The sequence below is a fragment of the Petromyzon marinus genome, chromosome 13 (assembly GCF_048934315.1).
Source record: "Petromyzon marinus isolate PM22_M1 ecotype Great Lakes invasive population chromosome 13, UKy_Petmar_22M1.pri1.0, whole genome shotgun sequence".
Taxonomy (NCBI): Eukaryota; Metazoa; Chordata; class Hyperoartia; order Petromyzontiformes; family Petromyzontidae; genus Petromyzon; species Petromyzon marinus.
Genome location: NC_133679.1, coordinates 12,998,998 through 13,021,503, shown reverse-complemented (window position 1 = coordinate 13,021,503; position 22,506 = coordinate 12,998,998). Strand labels below are relative to the sequence as shown.

General features: G+C 42.0%; 1 protein-coding gene across 3 annotated transcripts; it reads left to right on the top strand.

Annotated features, from left to right (window-relative positions):
- Positions 1-583: 583 nt before the first annotated feature.
- Positions 584-19,030, top strand: GOLM2 (golgi membrane protein 2). Of its 3 annotated transcripts, none has more exons than XM_032953601.2 (10): positions 584-856; positions 3,852-4,223; positions 8,497-8,551; positions 9,443-9,545; positions 10,609-10,729; positions 11,812-11,956; positions 12,113-12,223; positions 12,327-12,590; positions 12,993-13,232; positions 15,009-19,030. In XM_032953601.2, exons 2-10 carry the CDS (start codon positions 3,897-3,899, stop codon positions 15,089-15,091), a joined length of 1,449 nt encoding a protein of 482 aa, XP_032809492.1. In that variant the 5' UTR covers positions 584-856; positions 3,852-3,896; the 3' UTR covers positions 15,092-19,030. The 3 variants fall into 3 exon arrangements, with proteins under 3 accessions (XP_032809492.1, XP_032809493.1, XP_032809494.1); XM_032953602.2 differs by having other exon boundaries at positions 586-856; positions 12,993-13,193; XM_032953603.2 differs by lacking the exon at positions 12,993-13,232 and having other exon boundaries at positions 592-856.
- The last annotated feature ends 3,476 nt before the right edge of the window (positions 19,031-22,506 follow it).

Genomic DNA, 22,506 nt, shown 5'->3' with positions numbered 1-22,506 from the left:
CAAGGGTGGACAACTCTTAACCCTTCACAGACTGACCCCTGTAATAAGAATATGGAATTTCCATCACTGGTTCAGGGTCAAACAACCCAAAGCTTCATGAGGCCTCCTTTTGCCAGTAGCAAAATATAAGAATAGGTTTTTACCCCTTTTTTTCTGGCAACAAAACTGACACTTTTTTTTACAAGGATTCATGTTTTCATTAACCACAATACCTGCGGTCAGAATGCAAACAATTATCAGAGTTGTTTTTTTTGTTTGCATTCTGACCGCAGGTATTGTGGGTTAATGCAAACATGATTCCTTATTTTAAAAAAAGGTGTCAGTTTTGTTGTCAGAAAAAAAGTGTTGATTCCATCGCCTATTAAGTTTATTTAATTCCTGCCGCTAAGTTTGTGCAGAAGTCGCCCTCCGCGCGTGTGATGGCGGGCCCCGGGAATTAATTTGGTCAAAGGCTCAAACCAAAATATTTTCTCTCCTTCGAACGGTTGCCGAAGCCCGAGGTTAGTGGGTGAACACGAACGAACCGGGGAACGAGGGCGATTGAGTGAGTGAGGAGGAGGAGAAGGCGGTGCGGCTACGAAGGCGTACAGCAAGGGCCGGGCCTAAGCCAACAGAGGGCGGGGAGAGGCTCTCGCCCACTGGGGGGAGCCCTGAGCCGAGCCGCTTAATCTTCCGCCTCCGCTTTTGTTTATGGTTCCATTACAGAATCTGGTCCACCACCATCAATTTTCACCACCACCACCAACAACAGCAGCAGCAACAACAACACTCGCTATCAACAACAACAGCAGCAGTGGGAAGCCGGTGTATCAGCTGAAGTGTCTCCATCTTCGGTCTTGTCAGCCAGCGAGCGAAGGTGAGAGGTATCTTCGGCAGCATTCAACACGGTTATAAATAGCTATAAATAACATCCACGGTAAAGAAACAAAAATATTCCCCGTCGAATTCACACGGGACAGTTCTGAACAACAAGCACGATCATACGGCCTCGGGTCATTTCGACAGCAGGACCGTAGAGGGATCGGGGCCGGCGCGGTCGGGGTCTCTGCCCGTCGGCCGCTCCCAAACCCGGCTACGGAACCAGTCCCACAGCGGTACGCAGCCTACGGCCTAGTCGGTGTGGAGTTAAAACAAAATTTGCATTGGCGTTGAAGACGATTAAGTTAATCGTTTTTTTTTGGGGGGGGGGGGTGTTTTTACGGCACTTATTTTTTTTGTACCGAATGTAAACAAATAATAATAATGTAAATCAATAGGGTCTTTGAAAGGGGTGGTGGGGGGGGTGTACACAAGCCACGAGGATGTGAGATGTGACACGTTGGCAATATCCCGATGGCCGATTGGGGGAATAGAATTACAATGCTGCGTGTTGTAATACGTACACATTTGGTTATTTCCCCTTGGATTTATTTGAATGACAATGGGTAATACTCAAGGTTATGTTCAAGTGTACACTGGTTGTGTTGTTCGCCTCTTTACCATCGCCGTCATCACGATTGCCACCACGATAAACAAAGTTACCGTCGCTACTACTATGGTCGTTACCACTATCACTACCATAATCACCACCACTGCTGTTACCATTAATTAACTCCCCTACCTTTAACACTACCACAACCCGCATTATCACCACCTTTACCGAAAGAACCAAAGAAGATATCACCACCTTTTTATCTGCAGCAGGCAAATGTTGTTTATTGTAAGTAGGTTTCCGCGGCTAATATGATTCGTAATTAACTTTTGATTACGTGGTCGAACTAAAATAAAGCAATTGTGAATCGTGTTTTTTTCTTCTTCGTTCTTTCGGTAAAGTCACGTAGAATGGAAATAAAATGATAAAAATAAAACATAATAAAATAAAATTCTCACGACGTTTCGGCCACAACACAAGTAGCCTTCTTCAGGTGAAGGAACAGAACTGTCGGGACGACAGCGCTTCAATGAACACTGCTAAGCTTGGCAGCGTCTTTTAAGCTGGGTGGGAGGAGCAGAGCTCCTTGACGAAGGCTTATTGTATGATATTTGGGTAGTTGCAGATCTTTAGCGTCAATATACTAAATTCCTCTGTTGATATTTAAACTCTGACTTTAACATAGCTACTTCCGTGACCAGTTACATGCTAATCCCTCACACTAACATCATGGTAATCTCCCAGTTACATGCTAATTTCTGACTTTAACACCCTGCTAATCCAACACATTAACACAGCTACTTCAATGCTAAATCCTTCTGCTGATATGTAAACTCCTTCGTCAAGGCGCTCTGCTCCTCCCACCCAGCTTAAAAGACGCTGCCAAGCTTATCAGTATTCATTGAAGCGCTGTCGTCCCGACAGTTCTGTTCCTTCACCTGAAGAAGGCTGCTTGTGTTGTGGCCGGAACGTCGTGTAAATTTTATTTTATTATGGTTTATCATTATTTTATTATTTTATTTCCATTCTACGTGACTTTACCGAAAGAACCAAGAAAATGAATCCCTGCAGTCACGAAAACTTTAAATCGAAATTTAATCGTGTTTTTGTTTGGAAGTCTCGTGGTAATGGTGTGGGCTTATTCACGTCTTGACAGAGTTAGCTGTGCAATTGCACTTGAGGTCAGAATATTCGTGTCGGCGAATGTCCCCATTTTCGTCCCGACTCCTTTGCCTGAAACTAAGCCGTTTATCTCCATCCGATGTAATGGGGCAAAGCTGTAAGGTGAATGTTTAGGCTATTTGTCAAGATGGGAATCTGGTGCTTGTGCAGTTGGAATTGTTAAAATAAAGTAAGCATGATGCGAAGTGGGTTTTATATCGTCAGCATCGTCAGATCGGCATTACTCATCGATTTACCAAAGAAGTGAGAAGCCTTTTTGGATAGTGTCTAAACATTGCAAAGGTGGGCCCAACCTAAAGATATTAAACCAACCTTTGCAATGAAGAATTTACATTGAAACTGGATGGGCTACATTAGATTGCAATGGTAAAAAGGTTAATATATTATAATAAGGAATGTGTTTTTTCTGTACTGCACTTGCTGACCAATAAACATTATTAGGTATTTTTGCCAGTGAGAAAATTTAGATATGCACAAATAATACAGCTGCAGGCACAGATTGATGTAATTAATTATCATGTCCTTCGTTAAGAATTCCTTGTATATAGAGTTATGTTGCAATGAACAATCTTGTAGTTATGCAAAAAATAATGGTAATAAATTATTGGTGAATTGAAATTACAGGATTTTTTTTAACTGTCACTGAGAGGAAAGTAAAGGCACAGTACTTTTAAGCCAACTGGCCTTTTACAGAAATTCCAGTAATTCATTGTATAAGTTCACTGAAGTGACTAATTTTAGTTTTTTTCCATTCCGAATTCTTGCAGCTGTAAGTGCATTGTGTCAGAAAACATCCTTGGAAGATTTCATTACATAATTGCTTCTGAAGTCACTGCAACAGGTCCCTCTTAACATAAGTGACACATTGTTATATACAGTATTTGCTCTGCAAAGATTGGTGCATGTCAAGATCATAGACCCGTTCCTGTCTATCTCTTAAATGACTCATCTACACATACGGCTCCAGCATCTAAGACATTCTAAGTTCCAAGTAAACCATCACGCGGTGAGATACCATGCCGTCACATTTGATTTCTCGTTAGTTTGGAACTCCCTTCCCCCAGATATCTGCACTGTTGACTCCTCTACCCCTGTTCAAGACCAGGCTTAATACCATATTTTTCCTCTGCTTACATCTGACTGGCTCTCGATATTACATTAATATGGCCACTATTTTCTGTGGTGCATTACAATGCAATTGCATTTACACGCTGTATAAACCCAAATTGCATTGTGTTGTATTGTATTGTGTGTGCAGCGTTAAAGTTCTGCAAGAAGGTGTTTACAGCCTGACGGTACAACAATGATGGGCTTCGGCGGGACGCGACGTGGGGGCCGCGCGCCCCCTCTGGTACTGGCCGCCCTGCTGGTGGTGTCCACCGTGCTGGCCTTCAACTACTGGATCGTGTCTGGCCGCAACAACCGCCTCACCGAGGAGCTGGAACAGTTGGGCATGGAGAAGCACCGGCTCGAGGCGGCCAAGGTGCGTGTGGAGAAACGCACGGCCGAGCTCTCGGGCCAGGTGGAGAACCACCGCGTGGAGGTGCAGAGCAAGAAGGACGAACTCATGCAAGCCGGCAGCCTGCTCAGGGACAAAGAGCGAGAACTCCACCAGTGCATGGGAGAGAAGGTGAGGCAGATGACCGTGGCTGCGTTGATATCAGTAGTGTTTGGTGTTTCACTTCGCCTGCTGGGAGCTTCTTCAAGACACTGAATTGATGGATTGAAATCAATTTATTCAGTTCCTGAAAAATCGTCCAGCACCTGGAGCGAAACATTAGACATCATGCCAAATAACTCACGGTACAACCCAAAAGACATTGGAGGGTTATACAGTGCCACCGCATAAACCTACGCAGTCGTATAATGTAATTTGGTGTTTCCCGTCCTAATATGATAACTCATAAATAATATAAAAATATATTTTTTATAATAATACAAATATAAAAATAATATTTTTATTATTTTATTGTTTCCCTTCTACGTGACTTTACCGAAAGAACCAAGAATATGAATCCCTGCAGTCACGAAAACTTTAAATCAAAATTTAACACCACATCCTTAATTGTTATAAAGGATGCCGGAGTCGCTCTCCATTTCTCGTGTGTGTGTGTGTGCACTTTCAATTTCATCTCGACACAAAACCCACATCTCCACGACTCCTCTCGCACTGCAGGCACGTGTTTCCACCCCTAACACTGTCGCTTGAACGTTGATCAGTCACCATCTCGGCATCCGTCTGACTAATGTCCTCAACGAGTGGACTCAAGATGCATGCGTCAATCTGCGTGAATATTTGCGTTGTCTGTGTGCGCGCGTGGTGCGTGTATGTTGAACTTCTTTCGCACCGTACATAGCTAACCATGTTGAGTGTTAGATGATCACACAAAAACATACATGGTATATAAATCACTCTCAGTCGATTCATTAACACCGTAGTACCTTCCAACAGATGCCGCACTCACCTCTCGCAAACCTATCTCACGACTGTCTTAGCAACGTCAAACTGCAGATAGTCGAAACATGACCCCCGTGTGCCGGAAAACAGACCTCATTAGCTAAACCCAGTATAGCCAAAACTCGTGTTCGATAAAACCTGTATATCGATTCCCTCGCCATCCACCCCAATTGGTTGAGTAAACTGTCACGGTTTGGTGCCATGGTTCTCTTCAGGAATATATTCTTTGTTGTTTTTAACATATTTGTACGTATTGTTTGTTGATTGTTTTGTCTCGTGTACAATATTATTCATGTATTATTATTCACTCCATTTGCCTAAATATAACAGGATATCACCATGAGCTGTGGTCATACCACTGCTGCAAAAAAGGCCTCCACAAGCGTTGCCATCTCTCACGGTCCTTCGAAGTAACAATCCGCCTTGCACTTGTACATTAGCTGATTACATCGTTCCTTCTCAGTGGTCGACGTAGTCTCAGGCACATTCCCTCCCGTTGGCTGCTGCCTTGATTATCCTAAATTTGCATTTATTTTGCATAAACCATAATCATTGCTTTCACTAGTCGATGTAATTGTGGGCTTAAAAATCCGTTTCAGCAATGAATAAATGCAGTTACATACTACTGCATAGGCATTGAAAGTATGCAGTTTTCCTAAACAGTTGACCCTAAATGTTGAATGTGATGTGTAATTGTAGTTTGAAAATTAGATTTTCGGTGATGGTTTTTGTACATCGCAATTGATTGAAGTCTTCGATTAATTGTGTACTAACTTAATTTGCCACATTGTAATCTTGTCACATACAAGGGAATGGAATTCACTTTGAGAATCTATAGTGAGGCAGAGTAGCTTATTCTTTTTTATTGGTGACAGGTTGGACACCGAAGGCGATGGCGGTTTTCAAAATAATGTTAACATAAGAGCAAAACACTTATTAAGAAAGTCTCGTGAAACACAGATGGGTACGTGGTGCCGTTAACACGGGAGTGCTGTTTCTCAACAAGAGTTCCAAGTGTTGTCTCTCCTTGTAGATAAGACGGTCCCTTGCTGAACTCGCGTTTCAGGCCCACGCAATCACGAACATTGCCTTGGTGGTAGGAGCTGGGTCGCCAGCCAGTCAGATTTTTCAAGCTCATTCGGGACCACACGATCGTAGACGCCACCACCACAGAAACAGGCTGATTAAAATGAACAGCATTTTCACCAAATATCAGAATCTTTATTTACACTGGTGGAATACAATGAGCTACAAAGCTCTTTTTCCCAGATGTCCAGTGCATGGGCCCTCCTCTCAGTGTAACTACAACGATTCACGCAACCAACACTGTGAGATAATCAACCATGGCCGTTTTCAGTGCAAGATTAATTTTACATCCACGTGTCTGAGTATAGATAATTATCTTCAGGTGTGAAGTTATAAAACAGAACCACGCTTGTCAGCCTGCGCAAATGTACACGAGTCTCGGCAGCTTTGCTACCCCGGCAATGCCAAAATTTACGCAGACGTTTATATAGGTGGGAGAATTATCTCAACTGTGGGCCCCTTTTGCAGACATCAAAACGATTACTATCAAACATGAAATATCCCTGGATGAACCATTCGGACCAGTTTGTGAATGGCACAGCAATTAACATCAGAACTCCACACGAATATAAACTTGCATTTGACCCCATGGTATACAGTGAGTGTTAAATCACCATGTCGTTACAATTCTGTAAAAAAAATACCTAAGCATTTAAAGAGTTTTGTTTTGCTTTCAAAAGCAATATTATTTACTGCACTGCATCGCCTAATAGCTAATTTCACCCACGTTAACACTTAATAATATTCATGTCCTGTACTGTATGATGGCATTGTTGGATAAATGTGTTTTGGTATTTTCTGCCACGCGCAAATTACTTGCACAATTCAGTGGTTCTGGTTTCATCTGGTTTCTAGCGATGTGAGAGCTATTTCAGGTTTACCATGCTTGCCAGATCCGGTTGGTTCAGATCATGTAAATCTATGCCCTTAAAGACAACAGCATTGCCTGTACCGCCACACACTGTTCAGTAATGTGACAATGGCCATTGCCATGAACACCACAACACCTCGCAATCGCTTGCTTCACCCTGAAAGTGCAAAGTTGCTATCGACCTATGTTCTCTCTTTGGTCAATTACACTGCCTTAAAAGGTACGTATATAATAGGCGACGTTTCGGGTGATAGCCCTTCATAATATGTGGACGTGCGTGTGCCCCAAAGCCAATGCAGTATCGCCAAATATTGTTCCCTCTTTAAAAGGTGAACAACACTACAAAAGCATCAGTTGTGTTGCATCACCATCTTGCTTTCGGGCTTCCCTTTTTGGTTGTCAACCACCAGGTGCCACTTAAATGCCAGTCTTGGAAGTATAATCCTCCATCCTACATACACACATCCACACCAATCACAACCTACTCTCCGTGATTACATATACACCACATTCCTGGCACAATTTACAATATGTTCGTAAATTCAAAGCATCCTTCACACGCATCTCTGTTTACCACACTTCCGATTAGCACGGTTGGCTACGTATGGGGCGAAATAAGTTTTCCATACATACAAGCCCAGAGGCATTTTCTGGTTGTGGTGTTGAATGCTAGCTCTGACGTGAACTAAAACTGATATTACTCCCGCTTAAAACACGTATTTTTTCATACTAAAGTTGACCCCTATCGAAGTCCATCAAATATAGCTTCTATTTAAACATTGTAAGTGCACGTAATATCGTATAACCTGTTACAATCTACACAGTACTTTCTTGCAAATGACGTAATTATCTGTGGCTTTTGTTATTGCATGGCTTTGTAAAAGAGAAAAAAAAATCCTAAACAAATACAATAATGCCACGTACAAAAGAACTACATTGGCCTTGTGCAGGGCAGATCTGTGCACTCGATACGAAAGCCAGTAATGTTTAAAGAGCTGTAATGTGAGCATCTGTGGGAAAGGTATTAAGCAGTCGCTTGGCATGATTTGGTGCATAGGTTAGTGAGGCAGAGTGTGTATACTTTAAATCACATCACCCCGATGATGCAATGCGATTTAAGTGGAGCATTTGTAAATATGTGGTTATTGGAGATGGAACGATCCACCTTCCTTCACAATCCAAAGTCGTGATTTAATTAAATAGAATACATATTTTGTTAGACTGGTAAATATAGCAGCCTCTGGTGACTGGTGAGGTGCACAAGAACCAATTACTTACATATGACATGGAGAAATTGAAAAACGTCACCTCTCGCACGCAATTAAGTGCAAGTGTCGTGGGCATAAAAAATATTTGATTTATGAATCGGTGTATTGTGACATATTCCAGTGTTTGCTTTTTAGAAGTAACGTTTAATAAGAAACTGCAAATCGAATCATTTGGAGTCATACTAACTTTGTATGGTGCACGTGTGTACAATTCTTTCAGAGTCTAATGGCAAGGAACATTTCTGACACGCAAGTTTCATTTAAGAAAATTCAAGGTGAGAACTTGTCCACCATGTACACAAATAAATAGGCATCACATTACATTATTTGTGCGTACAGTATATTATGTATAAGAATATAACGTGTATAATAATATAACGCATATAGTATAGATTGTCCAAATATGGTATGCAAAAACACAGCAGGTTACTGTTGAATTTCTTAAAAATGTCATGCAAGCTTGCATGTCCTATACAACTGCGTTCCATATAACAGGTTATCCTTGTCCGTCCAGTATTCACAATGTACTTGTTCGACGTGTTAAACACACGCGCTTTCGAATTTGATATTTTGCAATAGGCTATTGTAATATAGTATTATGTAGAAAATTGTCATATAATTAATATTAGGGTACTGAGCGCATGCATGCAAGTTGATCATGATGAACTCATAACATGCATGTGGATGTGGCATTGGAGTGGTTTAGAATCTTAGTAGCTATCCATGATTAAACCTGGTTCTGTGACCGATAACTGCATTAAAAACAAGTAGTATTTTTCACTCATTTAGGCTTGTTAGAGCTGTTAAGACTTACGTTTTCAGCTTAAATTCCGTGTGAAAAATAAGTAAGGCATTACAAGGTATTCCTGGCTTTTATAAACAGGCCGCCTAATGTCACTTAAAAACTTAGTTGCAACATATTCCAAATCTCAGGCATAGAGTGTATGTTGAATTTCTTTCGCACCGTATGTAGCCAACCAAATTAATCGGATGTGTGGGGGAAGGACAACAAATTAAACAAAAAGCAGTTCTAAAGAATTGAGTTTTAAATCCACTTATATCAGCAGTTACGAAATAAATATTCTTCGTCTTGTGATGTGGTCTTGATAGCACGCTTGTTATAAACAAAAAAGGAAGACTAAAATCTTCCTCTTGGTCTGTTGCAGGCGAATTTGTTGAGCTGCAGAGAGAGTACATCAGGTTACAGGGAGAAATGGATGCATACAAACGGAACTCCTCTTCACTCCAGCAAAGACTGGAATATAACAGGTATGTTAGGAATGTACGCCAAGTGCTTTCTCATACAGTTTAAAGGGTCAGCTTTGGTAATGTCCATATGGATGAAGGTTTTAATGGAACTTGCCCTCTTTACTAAGTGTGTAGTTAAGCTTGAGTGATGGCTGAAATTTAGAAAATTAACTTTTTTAAATTTGTTAACAGTGCATGTCTGCATTTAGTTAGAAGGCAGCAGATAGGATCATCACATAAACAACACTGACAACGTGACTTCTGAAAAAAAATAACTTGCTTCGGAATATTGAGGTTTTACTTTACAGAGTGTTGGCTACATTTAGAAAAAACTCATGATCGAGGAAAAGACTTAGAATTTATAGCCAGTGAACCATTAGCATAGATGGTGGCATCTTGACTTAAAGCTTTCGTGACTGCAGGAATTAATATTCTTTGGGTCTTTCGGTAAAGCCACGTAGATTAAATAATAAAAAATAATAAAAAATATCACGATGTTTCGATCGTGGGAGAGCTGCTGAGAGTATTCTCTGAAAATATTCTCAGCAGCTCTCCCACAATATTTCTCACCTGATGACGATTGCCTGTGTTGCGATCGAAACGTCGTGATATTGTTATTATGTTTTATTATTTGATCTATCTACGTGGCTTTACCGAAAGATCCAAAGAATAAGATGGTGGCATGTCTGACAAATGTTAAATGATGGCTTTTGCACTTAGTGGTAATTTTTCATGTCTTACTATAATAAGGTTATTTACTTTTCCATGAAAGCCTCACTGAATATCAGGACTTTTTCAGAAACAAAAAAATGAAATGTAATTATTTGTTTTATATAACATCGTTTGTGGAAATTGCATCTCACAATCGCTGGGAAACCACAGGCAAGCTGGTAGGCTGCCAGGTGGTGAGCCGGTGCCAAAGATTGCTAAAAGTCCTCTATATATTAAGATGTTTTCAGGCAATTAGAGTTTGTACACATGGGAGGAAACGAGGACGCATGTTCTCCACATAGTGTTTTGTTTCATGCACCTTGAATGTGTTGAATGTGCTGTTTTGAAGTAAACTTGCGTTTGTCATGTGCAGCTTTCAGTGTAACCAGCAGCTGACTTCCCTGAAAGATCAGTATGAGGAAAAACTGGAAGCTCTCAAGAAAGAGAATAGCAAACTCAAGGCAGAAGCAGTGGAAAAGATAAAAAGAGATATTGTAAGTTGTTGATATTGTAAGTTGTTGATATAATATATCACGTGATGCTATAATATGCCTATGTCCACTGCGCAGGATGAAATGAGCACACCACAGTGCATTGATTGGTATGTTGCGCGTGGTGGGATAAAGTGTGGGTATCAGAATATTTATCCTGGAGAAATCCGATGAGTTATGAAGCTCTTTTTACACATGTCCAGTAGTATTCCCACCTCTTCCAAGATATATATGTTGAACTTCTTTCGCACCATACATACTCAACCACGCTAACTGGAGGTGCGGGGGAAGAACAAACAAACTTATATCTGGTTAGCATGGAAGAATGGGCCAAACAAAAACTTTAAAGGGGCACTCGAGAGTTACCTCTCGTGGATGCCCTTCCAGAAACAATCGCATGAGCAAACAATTTGCAAGGTTTACATCTTCACGTTTTTTAAATACCGTTGAAAGAGAAGGGTGGGATTGGGTGAGCATTTATGTAAATTTGGGTTTGTGATGGGGTTCCTTGTATAATGCATTCACCAGTATGTGAGCGCAGACCTTTTGAAGACAATGTACACAAGATAAGCACAGTTGTTGTCCTGTATTCCTACATCTAAATGGGGCAGGACGGAAAGCCAACTGTTGATATTACTATTGACCATTTCACCATGGCGATTTAATTATTGTAAAGTATGCTAAATGTATAGATACTCACCCCGAGTCCTCATTACTTTGATAGTGCATTGTCTTTGAGCTGTACGCCTTTTGGCGTCATCTGGTCGAGCACCAATTGGGTCGAGGCTCAAAAGAAAGCCGTCCCTTGGTGTGGACCAATCAGTTTCAAGGACAATGCATATATTATCATAGTATGTTTTTTGTTTGCATTTTGACTGCAGGTATTGTGGTTAATGCAGACATGAATCCTTGTAAAAAGGTTTCAGTTTTGTTGCCAGAAAAAAAAGGGGAAAAACCCTATTATTACATTTTGGTACTGGCAAAGGAGGTCTAATGATGTAAATGTATAGATGTTTATATAATACATTTCCTTTTCCAAAATTACGTTCAATACCTGCAGCTTCCTTTTATGTTTTTCCAAACAGCCACCGAAGGCACCTGAGAAAGAAAAAGTGAATGCTGTAAAGCCAGAGCAGAATGTAGGTGAAAAGGTGAAGGTTGAAAAACTAGAGACTAACGACATCCCAGCAGAGCAGGCAAATGTGCCACCTGATGGTGAGCAGGGAAAACGTGAGTGTTTGAATTCTATGCAGTTGACACCGACAGCTGTTGCATTTCACTGTATGCTCAATTTACTTTGTTTGGAAAGCCATTGTTTTATGCTTTTTAAAGTGTTTATTATAGTTAAAATAAAGTGCTGAATTTAATTTGTTTACATTTTGGTAGTGGAAAAGAAAGAAGGGGATGCAGGGATGCCAGACATTGTAGAAGAAACGGAGAACAAGAAGCAACCCGATGATGATGATGATGAACAGAAGGCCGATGTTGAGAAACCTGGTAACCGCAACACCACACGGCAAACTTTGCGCGCCAATTTTGTGCGGTTAGCTGTGATGTTAAATAAGCATTGCTTTCTTTCTGGTGCTTTTTCTACCTGCAGATAAGAAAGGGGAAGACACTGTTAATGATGACAAAGTGGTAAAAGTGACATTGCCCAAGCAGAATAAACCTCCGCGTGTAACCGAGGGCAAAAAACTGCCAAAAGTTGTAATCGGGAATCCAGGTCCTGTGCCAAAGAGTGTGAAGACAACTGCAGTTATGATGGTGCCCCCCAAGGAGGAGGACAAGATTGAGGATGGTCTGGAACAGGTGGAGAAAGCCGATGAAGCCGAGGATCACGAGCCTGGCAAGCCGGGAAAATCCGGTATGTGGCTGCGCTCCGTCCGAAAGTGGTGATCTGTAAAGGTGATCATTTTATTTCAAGGGATATGGTCGTCTCGTTGTATCATCAGATACAGCATCATTGTAAAAAAAAACGACTTTATTACTACAATAAGCTATAGGTGCTCTTGCTTAAATTTTACTGATGGCATTTACTTTTCATCTCCTTGTGCATCCTCGTATTTTTAGAATGTGTGCTGTAGATTGGGTCTGAAATTACGCAGAAAGTGGTTTTGGTTGCTGAGCGGGTTAAGCTTTACCCCGGTTCTCTGGCCTCCCTCTATGCATCTGTCCCTTGTGGCTTCCTTCGTTCTGTTTCCCTTCTTCGCCAACCGTGTGACCGCCTTCACGGCTGGCTGACCGACCGGCCGGCCGGCGACCTCAGGCCGCCTCTCCCGCGAATCGCTGGCTGGGGCGGCCGGGGCTCCTGCGCGGTCGGGGCCCAGTCAGGCAGACCCAGCGCAGGCCAGTAGAGCCGACTACGAGGGCGACGGGGGTAATGTGGGTGAGTACGAGGCAGACAAGCAGGCTGAGCTGGCCTACAATGAGGAGGAGGACGGGGACGGAGGGGAGGATGACAACCAAGGTGAGCGGGGTTGGCAGCCCCGTGCAGGGAAACCCAAGGGTACGAATTAACCGCACGAATCACTTTCAACGCTGACATGCGGGTGTCAATGGGCAAACCCCCCACGCTTTACTCACCTGGACCGAAACATAATATTCAATAATGAAGGCATTGTCTCTATCGGGGGAGGGAGGCACTCAATAACTTCCATAAAAATGAACGAACATTAACGAACTTTGTAGGTATAACGTTGTTTTGCTATCTACCTTTTTCACAACCAGACAAATTGATGAAAGTGTTGCATAAACAAAGCAAAGAGGAGTGTTTGCAAATATGAAAACGAATTTCGCCTGACAGCTAGCCCTCCAGCCTCTGTAGTGTTGATTAAATACTTCCAATGACAAACTCATGTTGGAAAACGTTATATAATCCATGCTTATGTATGATTTTTTTCCTAACTTGTTTTTTGACATTGTGGTCAATTTCGCAGTCACAAACAGTTGCCAGGATAACCTGAACTCATGCAACATATGCATATTGAAAAATATTTAATCTTCCGTGATTCGATGTACGCATTGTAAGAATCCAAATCATAATTGGCCATGGAGTCGTGCATTATTGATCCAGGAAGAGCCCTACAAGGTCTCTGGATTTTTATTCGTAGTGTTTTTTGTATTTAAAAGATAGAATCTCATGAAACTGTACCCCATTGGCAACCTATCCACAATAACGCCTCTGATTGTCTTTACTACAAAGAATTTGGGATAGAGAAATGTCAGTTGTCCGAGTGTCTTTAATTCTTCCCTCGTTCTTGCTTTGCTCTTGAGGTACATGTGGCTTGGTGCATCATGTGGCTTGCTAATCTTTTCATGGCATGAGCTGCTCTTACAACCATCGCTATGTTCATGCAGTTTCCCTTGCAAAAAAAAGTCAACAATTAACATCGTTGTGTGTTTGTGATTGTTTTTTATTCCCAGGCTAATAGACCCCACCCCCCTTGACAGTTTTAACTGAATATTCACCACGTATCAACAGTTGCATGTTGCTGAACTTGCATAACGCCATAATGCATGCACTAAAAGTATCTTTCGTTGTCATTTGCTTAACCTTACATTCCGATGGTGTTTGCTACACAAGTGAAGATGCGAAATCAGACGTTTGTCTTGTGAACTGTCACATTCTGGGGTGACGATTCTACTCAAGAATCAATTGTTTTGAATTTAATGCTGTTGGTTTCACTTGTATTCTATGATAGTTATATGTTAATCGTGCTTTTGCACTACTGCCAATGCAGCTTCATCAAATAATTAGTATTCTCATCTGTTGTCATGTTTATACGGTCTCATTTGATGCAGTAGTTCATACGTAACACTTAGGTATATGTTTAACTAATGGTCATTGTCGATGTTTACATGCTTAATATGATGCATTTATTGCGATCGTAATATTGAATTTTTAATGATGAACTGATTAATCGTTCCATGCCTATTATTATTATTTTGTCATGAAAAATTACAAATTGTTTGCATCTGCCCCAATGGAAGACCCTGAGCTGTAATTAATCAGCTGTTGCATATCCGTTGCGTTATTGTGGCCATTTGATGTTATCACAATTGCAACTCTTATGCATTGTTGCTGTTTTATACATACAGTGGCTGGAGCTTGCAGTATGAGGGTGTTTTCTGTATCGACAGTTCATGCAAACTCTTAATGAACTGTGCGCACTACATTCCTGGCCAGGACATGCAAATGTCACCTGTTACCGCAGTGGAGTGCCTTGTGTAGTCGTGTGTGCATGTGGCGTGTACCGAGAGCCCCCTTTTGTTTTAATTTCAGATGACGAAGATGGGGCCATGGGTGCGGATCGTAACCCAGGTTATGCAAACAGGCCTGACGCTCCAGCCGACAATGACTTTTGAAACGTGGTGACAAAAAAGGGCGATTACACTATTGAGACAGGAAAACAAAAATAATCTACTAGTTTTTTCTAACACTTTTGTTTTATCTAAAACTTTGGGGGTGTCTTTTGGGTTTGTAATTGCAAAGAAATGTTGTGGTTCAATAGCAGAATGGGTTAAATAGAGTATATAAGTTATATTTTTAAAAGTAAAAACTGGTAACTGTTGATCTCAAAAGGTTCCACTGGGTTATGATCATTATTGTAGGTCTGAAAAGCAGATCCCATGTTTACATATTAGCAGATGTATAATTGCATGTGGCTTTAACGCCATGGTACACATATATTTTTACAAATGTGCTGGTAGTTTAACGTTGTTGGGTAATGTGCCACAAAAAAACAACAACTTATTTACCAATATTAAAGAAAGGCCAACTAACTTTTTTTAATGTAAAAAAGTAGGCACAGACCACATGTCTGGCAGCATCTAGTCTTAGCCAGGGACTCACAAATCAACATCTGAATTGAATTCCAAAGGGAATGCAACACAGGATTGCAATGTAAGTGGCAGTCTAACTTCCTGCACTTTTGGGAGATAATGCAATACATCTTGATTTAAAGCTTTCGTGACTGCAGGAATTCATACTCTTGGGTCTTTCGGTAAAGTCACGTAAATAAAATAATAATAGATCGCGACGTTGTGATCTGTTATTCAGACGATTGCTTGTGTTGCGATCGAAACGTCATGATCTATGATTTTTTTATTTACGTGACTTGACCAAAAGACCCAAGAATATGAATGCAATACATTTTCAGTTGATTCACAATTTAGGTAAAGCTACAGGTCCATATGTATTGCTTTACACACAGAAATTGGATGTTATAAAAAATGTCAACGTGGTTTCATGTTTTATTACATTCAGATATGTAAAAAAAAACGTTAACGTTGCAGCAGTAATTATTAGTTAACAAGTACTCTTTTTTCAAGTTTTGTTGTCAACAATTAAAGGGTGGGAAAAGGCCCGAAAAATTTGGGAGAAAAATAATTCTGTGGTTATTTCCGCCATGTGCATTTTTTATTTGTTTGCAAATTATAAATATTTCTATTGGCATCTGAGACAACACAATGCGTTGTAAACTGATCCATTGACTTATTTGTTAAAGCCTCTTTTCTATGAAAACATTGATGGGGCACTCTGGGCAGCCATACTGTATATAAGCAACATTAAGAAATGCATTACCCTCTAATCCATCAACTGTGCTATGGTTTTAACTAATTGATAGATAATTCACTGGTGTACAGAACTCGGTGTTTAACACAGACAGGTATGTTTTGTAGAGCAAACCTAAGTTTTGTTGGTCTTCAGAAAACAACAGATGCACAGAGAGCACTTTTGTTATGATTTTTTACAGCACTCCCTTGATGTTGCCAAACGTTGATTCCGCATACGTCTCTATGATGGTAAATCCATATGGTGTGATCAGTCAAAGCCCTGTCATCAATTTTACTCCTTGGGATTTAAGATTCGTAAAATAATACATTTCCTTCCAAATGTCTGCTTCTTCAAACACAAACTGTTAGGTGCCGTTTGTGTGTACGGTTTTCATTGACAGTTACAAAGTGGAAAAATTGGCCAAATTGTAGCATCTCTTTGAATCACAGTACATGGTTAATGTCAGTATATGTTTTGTCAGTGGCCTGTAGCATGTTATCTTTTGGAAAACGTCAATAATATTTTATTTGGTGTATTTCCATAATTGCAGCCATTGTAAACACTTGTAGCTCAAGGCAATAAAAGCCGCTGCTGGGTTTTGCAACACCATGAGAACCGATGAGGAGGTATGCCCACTCCCCAAAGTGAAACGTCCTTCTTGGCCCCACACTAGGTGTTGTCATAACTACAGTAAAGTTTATGGTCAGGTTATTGCATGGGTTACACCCATTTTGAAGAATATAAATTGTGTAAAGCTCATTAGGTCCACCCGAATGTATTCGCATGTCTGGCCCCCACTTAGTTTAGTTAAGTATTGTCCACAATGCTACATGGCCACGGTCTCCAAGAAAGACAACCTGCATCAATTACAGAATGAAGGACGTTGCTCGTGCGGCTAATGTGACTTTGTTTAATTAAACTGCAATGGGTGGGCTTGAGGCACAAATTAGCCTTCCAATTCTGTCCAATTTCAGGTGGCGAAGAGAGATGAATTTGAACTTTGATCACTGGGAAAGTGTTTGTGGCATTCTTTAAAACTAATCAGGGGTAAAATGAAAACCTACGAGTTGGTCCATTTAAACGTTTTTTAACACCAATTCCACATGTTTATCGATAGTAATGTATTCTAGTCAATATTTAAGGTTGAGTGTTGTTGGCTTGAAAAGTACAAGTTGTGTGATGGCCTCCCAAAGTCTGAGGCAGAGAAATGTTTGGGCTTGTTGCTGACAGGTTGCTATTCAGCGATTCACCACGGCATACGCAGTTGCAAGTAAATAATGTAATTATGTAAAAGCATCCTTATTTATATTGTCTGTATTTATAGACCTTTATGTACTGATGCATGCGCCATGATCCACAAATGGAGCCATTTTGTCACAACAGATTGCAGACTGCTCCTGCATTCGCCTCCTATTGATGGGCAAAGTTAACCAAGAAACCTGTCATAATGGACTGTGATTGTATAAGCATTGGACACATTGACAAGGGAAATTGATCACCCCTCCAGCTCATTCGTTTCATGCCCATCATAACAAATTAGATCAATAACGATAATTTTAGGCATAGTCCCATGCACTGTCAGCATTGGTGCTTAAATTATCAGGTGTGCACTGTTCCTCTAACAGACTACGCTGGAGCAGATGAGTGAGGCATCGTCTGCTCTTTGAAGACCAGTTGGTGTTGTTGGCCTGGTCGAGATAGCCCAGGGGTCGTCAACCAAAATAACAAGAGCATTTGTTTTCTAATTCGGTAAAAATCTCACTTTCAAGAGCTGCAATGCATGTGGATACAAGACGGTCCAGAATAAATAACGTCAGGAAGCAGTCCTTAAAGAGCCGCATGTGGCTCCGGAGCAGCAGGTTGCCTACCCCTGGGCCAGATGGAGAACGACTCCCCACCCCCCCCCCCCCTACTTTGGTTTGCTGTGTGGCAGATGCCACTCTGTATGGATACGGTCTAGGCATCGCCACGTTACCCTTGGTTTTCTAGACCCTGGTGGAAATGTCTCCACTAACTGCAGTTTCATCTTAGCAGCTGCCGATGACACTCGTGGAAGCATTCCACAGTTGGAACCACATGCTCTCTGGAGATTAACTGACATGTTTTCTTGGTGGTGGTGCAATCACCCAGATTAAAATATATGAAATTGGGTAGTGAGAGACTGGTAGGCGACCACCAATGCTTCATTGCTGCTTTGGGAGAGGCGTTCATGTCATCCTCTGAGAGTTGGGATTTTGTTTTAATATCTTGTAATAAGGTCGACGTGGTCGAGGGAAAAACAACTCATCTTGAAAGCTTAACCGTTGTAAAACTATGTGATTAAGATTGATTAAGTATGCCACCTGGCTTGCATGTGTGTATGCATTTTGGCAGTAGCATTTTAATACCGATATTGCTTTGTGACACTTGTAGTACGTACTGTATTGCCATTTATCGGAGCTTGTTTATGGACCAATATTTTTGTCTTGCTACAAAAGGGTGTGTATATTTGTTGCAAAAAATTAAAATGTCTTGAGATATTTTAGTAATATTTATAGATGTGTATAGGAAAATGGTTAATTTTTTTTTAAACCCAAATGTGAAATGGTTCATTGTCTTCAGGATGTGTAATTCCTGTCATGTGCATCTGTCCACATGTTACAGCATTCGCAGAACATGTTGCTTGTTTTTGTGGGGTGACGAGGGTTCATGTTTTTTTCGTTTCTCTGCAGTACCCTAAATTAAAGTTGATTACTCCATGGCTATAATTTAGTAGTCAATCTCTTAAATTGATTTGAGTGCACCCATTATTTTAAACGGTCATGTGATGCCATCTGTTGGCTTGACATTGGCTAAACAAAATATCTCACTGAACTCGGCCTTGCCAAATGGGCACCTTTGATGAACACAATAGACATTTAATGAACGAGTGAATCTTGGTACGCGTTACAAGTTGATATTAGATGCGAGTCGTGGACTAGGTTCCTGGCACAATCACTATACACGCATGGTATCCCTGCACTTAAACGTATCAGGCCCTCATCCAGCAGTGGACTCGGAATCAGAATCTTTATTTTGACTTGAGTAATCTGATTAACTATTCTTCACAGATGTCCAGTAGGGGCTATAGGGGATTAATGAGTAACAACAAACAATACAAACAACGATAGGAGTGCAATAGAGAAAATGTACGCAAGTGTAGTTGCATGGTTGGGCACTGTACATTTTCCATTCAGCCTTACCTGTAGTAGCGGACATGTGTCAATAGGGGGTGGTACACTGAATGGGTAAGATGAGTCGGGCCGTTGGGCCAATAGGGCTCCCCAGACCCCAAGAGAGGGGCTGGGGAATATTCCAGAGCCCCCTAGATAGTTCCAGAAGGAAGGCGTGGCTAGGAGCGGAGAGACCCTGGAACGGGTATAAAGCCGGGCCCCTAGATGAGTCCAGCAGTCATCGTCAAACTGAAGACTGAAGACCTGCTTAGGCTAGGACCTTGAGAACCCTCAGACCCGACGTCCTTCTCAGGGCCGGGACCGAGTGGGCCAGTGGTCGGGACCCAAGGACCTTGGCTGGGTCGGGTCAGCTAGCCTCCCCTAGGACCCCTTAGCCGGAGGGCTGAGAGCACGTAGCCCCAGTGATAGGGCACAGCTAGCCCGAAGGCTATACCTCCCCAGGTATCGGGTGGAGGGGCTGCTGCTACCTCTTGGTATTAGGGATCGTTACTGTTATTGGAATAAACTTGTTGCCTCTCAAAGCCGTCTCTACTCTCCGTGAACCCACTACACAAGCATTAAAATAAATATAAAGTATATAAGTACAAATTGCACAAGTACATACATTTTCTGCCGATTGTAACAGTGCAAAAACTGAAAACTTTACTTACCAGTTAAAACCCACTGAGCAATGTTGCTCTTTGTTTAGAAGCGACCTGGCCACATGATTGCTCAACAAAGTCGCTTATCACGGGAAAATTTATATCGGCCAATCTAAACATGTTTCTAAATGTGGAGGGAAAACTGGACTTGGAGAAAAATCCACGTGATCACGGGGAGAATATGCAAACTTCAAATACAGGGACTCCTACTTATGAAGGTTTGTCGGTCCAACTTTACTCTTGTCGATTCCAAACATGTATGACATGTACACTAAACACAGGGAATGGCTTTAAAAGTTGTATAATCTGTATATGCCACTGGTTCTTCATGTTCTGCAGATGTAGATGCCACCACCATCTATTGCACGGCGGTTGAACTTAGGACTCTTGGTCCGAACAGGCAGCTGGACATACGGACAGGTTCGTCGTTGAAAGATCATAAGTCGAATGTTCGTAAGTGGAGTCCCTGCATAAAACAGGCGTCAGGATCGAGCCCACGACCTGCACACCAGGCGAAAGAGACTATCTCTCCACCGCGGTGCCTGTGCAAGCGTGTACAAAGCAGCAAAACAAAGTCACAGCTCAATTTAATTGTTTTCATATCGAATCACTGTAAGATTTGGGGATGCGTGCATGGCACGACTGATCTAGGTCACCCACGTGCTCGCCTAGCCGGACATTTATTTAGTAAGCCCGAGTCACGTGCCACCCCCCGAACCTCGGCGGCCGCCCGTCTGCAGCGGGCGTGACGTCACTTACCTTGACCTTTTTTCAAGTTTAATTTATTAGGTATAGCCCTGTGAGCCATGCGGCTGTAAAGTCGGGTGCAACCGCAACAAACACAATATGAATCTACATTGCAGAAAACTATTACACCACAACCAGACCAAAATAAAGCTACAAAAACAATGTAACAACAGTAATCATAGGAACTGTGATTTTAAATTTAACAATAAACGATATACATAACACGTACGACAAAAACCTGCAGCCATAGCTGGCAGCACGACACTCCCAGTGTATGATGTGTGAGTGAGTCAGCAGCAGCGTGAGTGTATGATGTGCGAGTCAGCGTATGATGATTGAGTCAGTATTAGGTTGAGTGAGTGTATGATGTGAGTCGGCGCACGATGTCTTAGCGCATGATGAGTGAGTGTATGATGTGTGAGCGAGTCAGCAGCAGTGTGAGTGTATGATGTGCGAGTGAGCCAGCACACGATGAGCGAATCTGTGTATGATGAGTGAATGGGTCAGTGGTTGTGCGAGTGTATGATGCGTGAGTAAGCGCATGATGAGCGAGTCCGTGCATGATGTGTGAGTGAGTCCGTACATGATGTGTGAGTGAGTCCGTGCATGATGTGTGAGTGAGTCCGTGCATGGTGTGTGAGTGAGTCAGTGTATGGTGTGTGTGTAAGTCAGTGTATGATGTGTGAGTGAGTCAGTGTATGATGTGCGAGTGAGTCAGTGCATGATGTGCGAGTAAGTCAGTGCATGGTGTGAGTGAGTCAGTGCATGGTGTGTGAGTGAGTCAGTGTATGGTGTGTGTGTGTGTGAGTCAGTGTATGATGTGTGTGTGTCAGTGTATGATGTGTGAGTGAGTCAGTGTATGATGTGTGAGTGAGTCAGTGTATGATGTGTGTGTGAGTCAGTGTATGATGTGTGAGTGAGTCAGTGTATGATGTGTGTGTGTGCGTCAGTGTATGATGTGTGAGCGATAGTGTAGCGGTTAGCGCGCTGCGCTATGAACCTGGCGACCCGGGTTCGATTCCCGCTCACGGCCAACACCGGTGACGATTATCTGAACCGGTCCTGGGCCTCCCCTAGGTCGACTCAGCCTCAAATGAGTACCTGGTGCAGTGTGTAAACATCGCCACTAGGGAGACAAAGGCGGTCGGGCGTGGTGCTGGCCACCCACCCCCTCGTGTACCGTTCCGGCCTTCATAGGTGCTCGCTAACAGCACTTGCCCCTACAGTCTGTTAAGGCTATATGGAGGATCTTTGTTTGATGTGTGAGTGAGTCAGTGTATCGTGTGTGTGAGTCAGTGTATGATGTGTGAGTGAGTCAGTGTATGATGTGTGAGTGAGTCAGTGTATGATGTGTGAGTGAGTCAGTGTATGATGTGTGAGTGAGTCAGTGCATGATGTGTGAGTGAGTCAGTGCATGACGTGTGAGTGAGTCAGTTTATGATGTGTGAGTGAGTCAGTGTATGATGTGTGAGTGAGTCAGTGCATGATGTGTGAGTGAGTCAGTGCATGATGTGTGAGTGAGTCGGTGCATGATGCGTGAGTGAGTCAGTGTATGATGTGTGTGTGAGTCAGTGTATGATGTGTGTGTGTGAGTCAGTGTATGATGTGTGAGTGAGTCAGTGC

What these genes read in the sequence shown, in the direction of transcription:
- GOLM2 (XM_032953601.2), top strand. Translation starts at nt 3,897, where the DNA reads ATGATGGGCTTCGGCGGGACGCGACGTGGGGGCCGCGCGCCCCCTCTG. An exon ending in AAAAGATAAAAAGAGATATT is followed by an intron (nt 10,730 to 11,811) that starts GTAAGTTGTTGA and finishes TTTTCCAAACAG; the next exon opens with CCACCGAAGGCACCTGAGAA. An exon ending in CCGTGCAGGGAAACCCAAGG is followed by an intron (nt 13,233 to 15,008) that starts GTACGAATTAAC and finishes TTTTAATTTCAG; the next exon opens with ATGACGAAGATGGGGCCATG.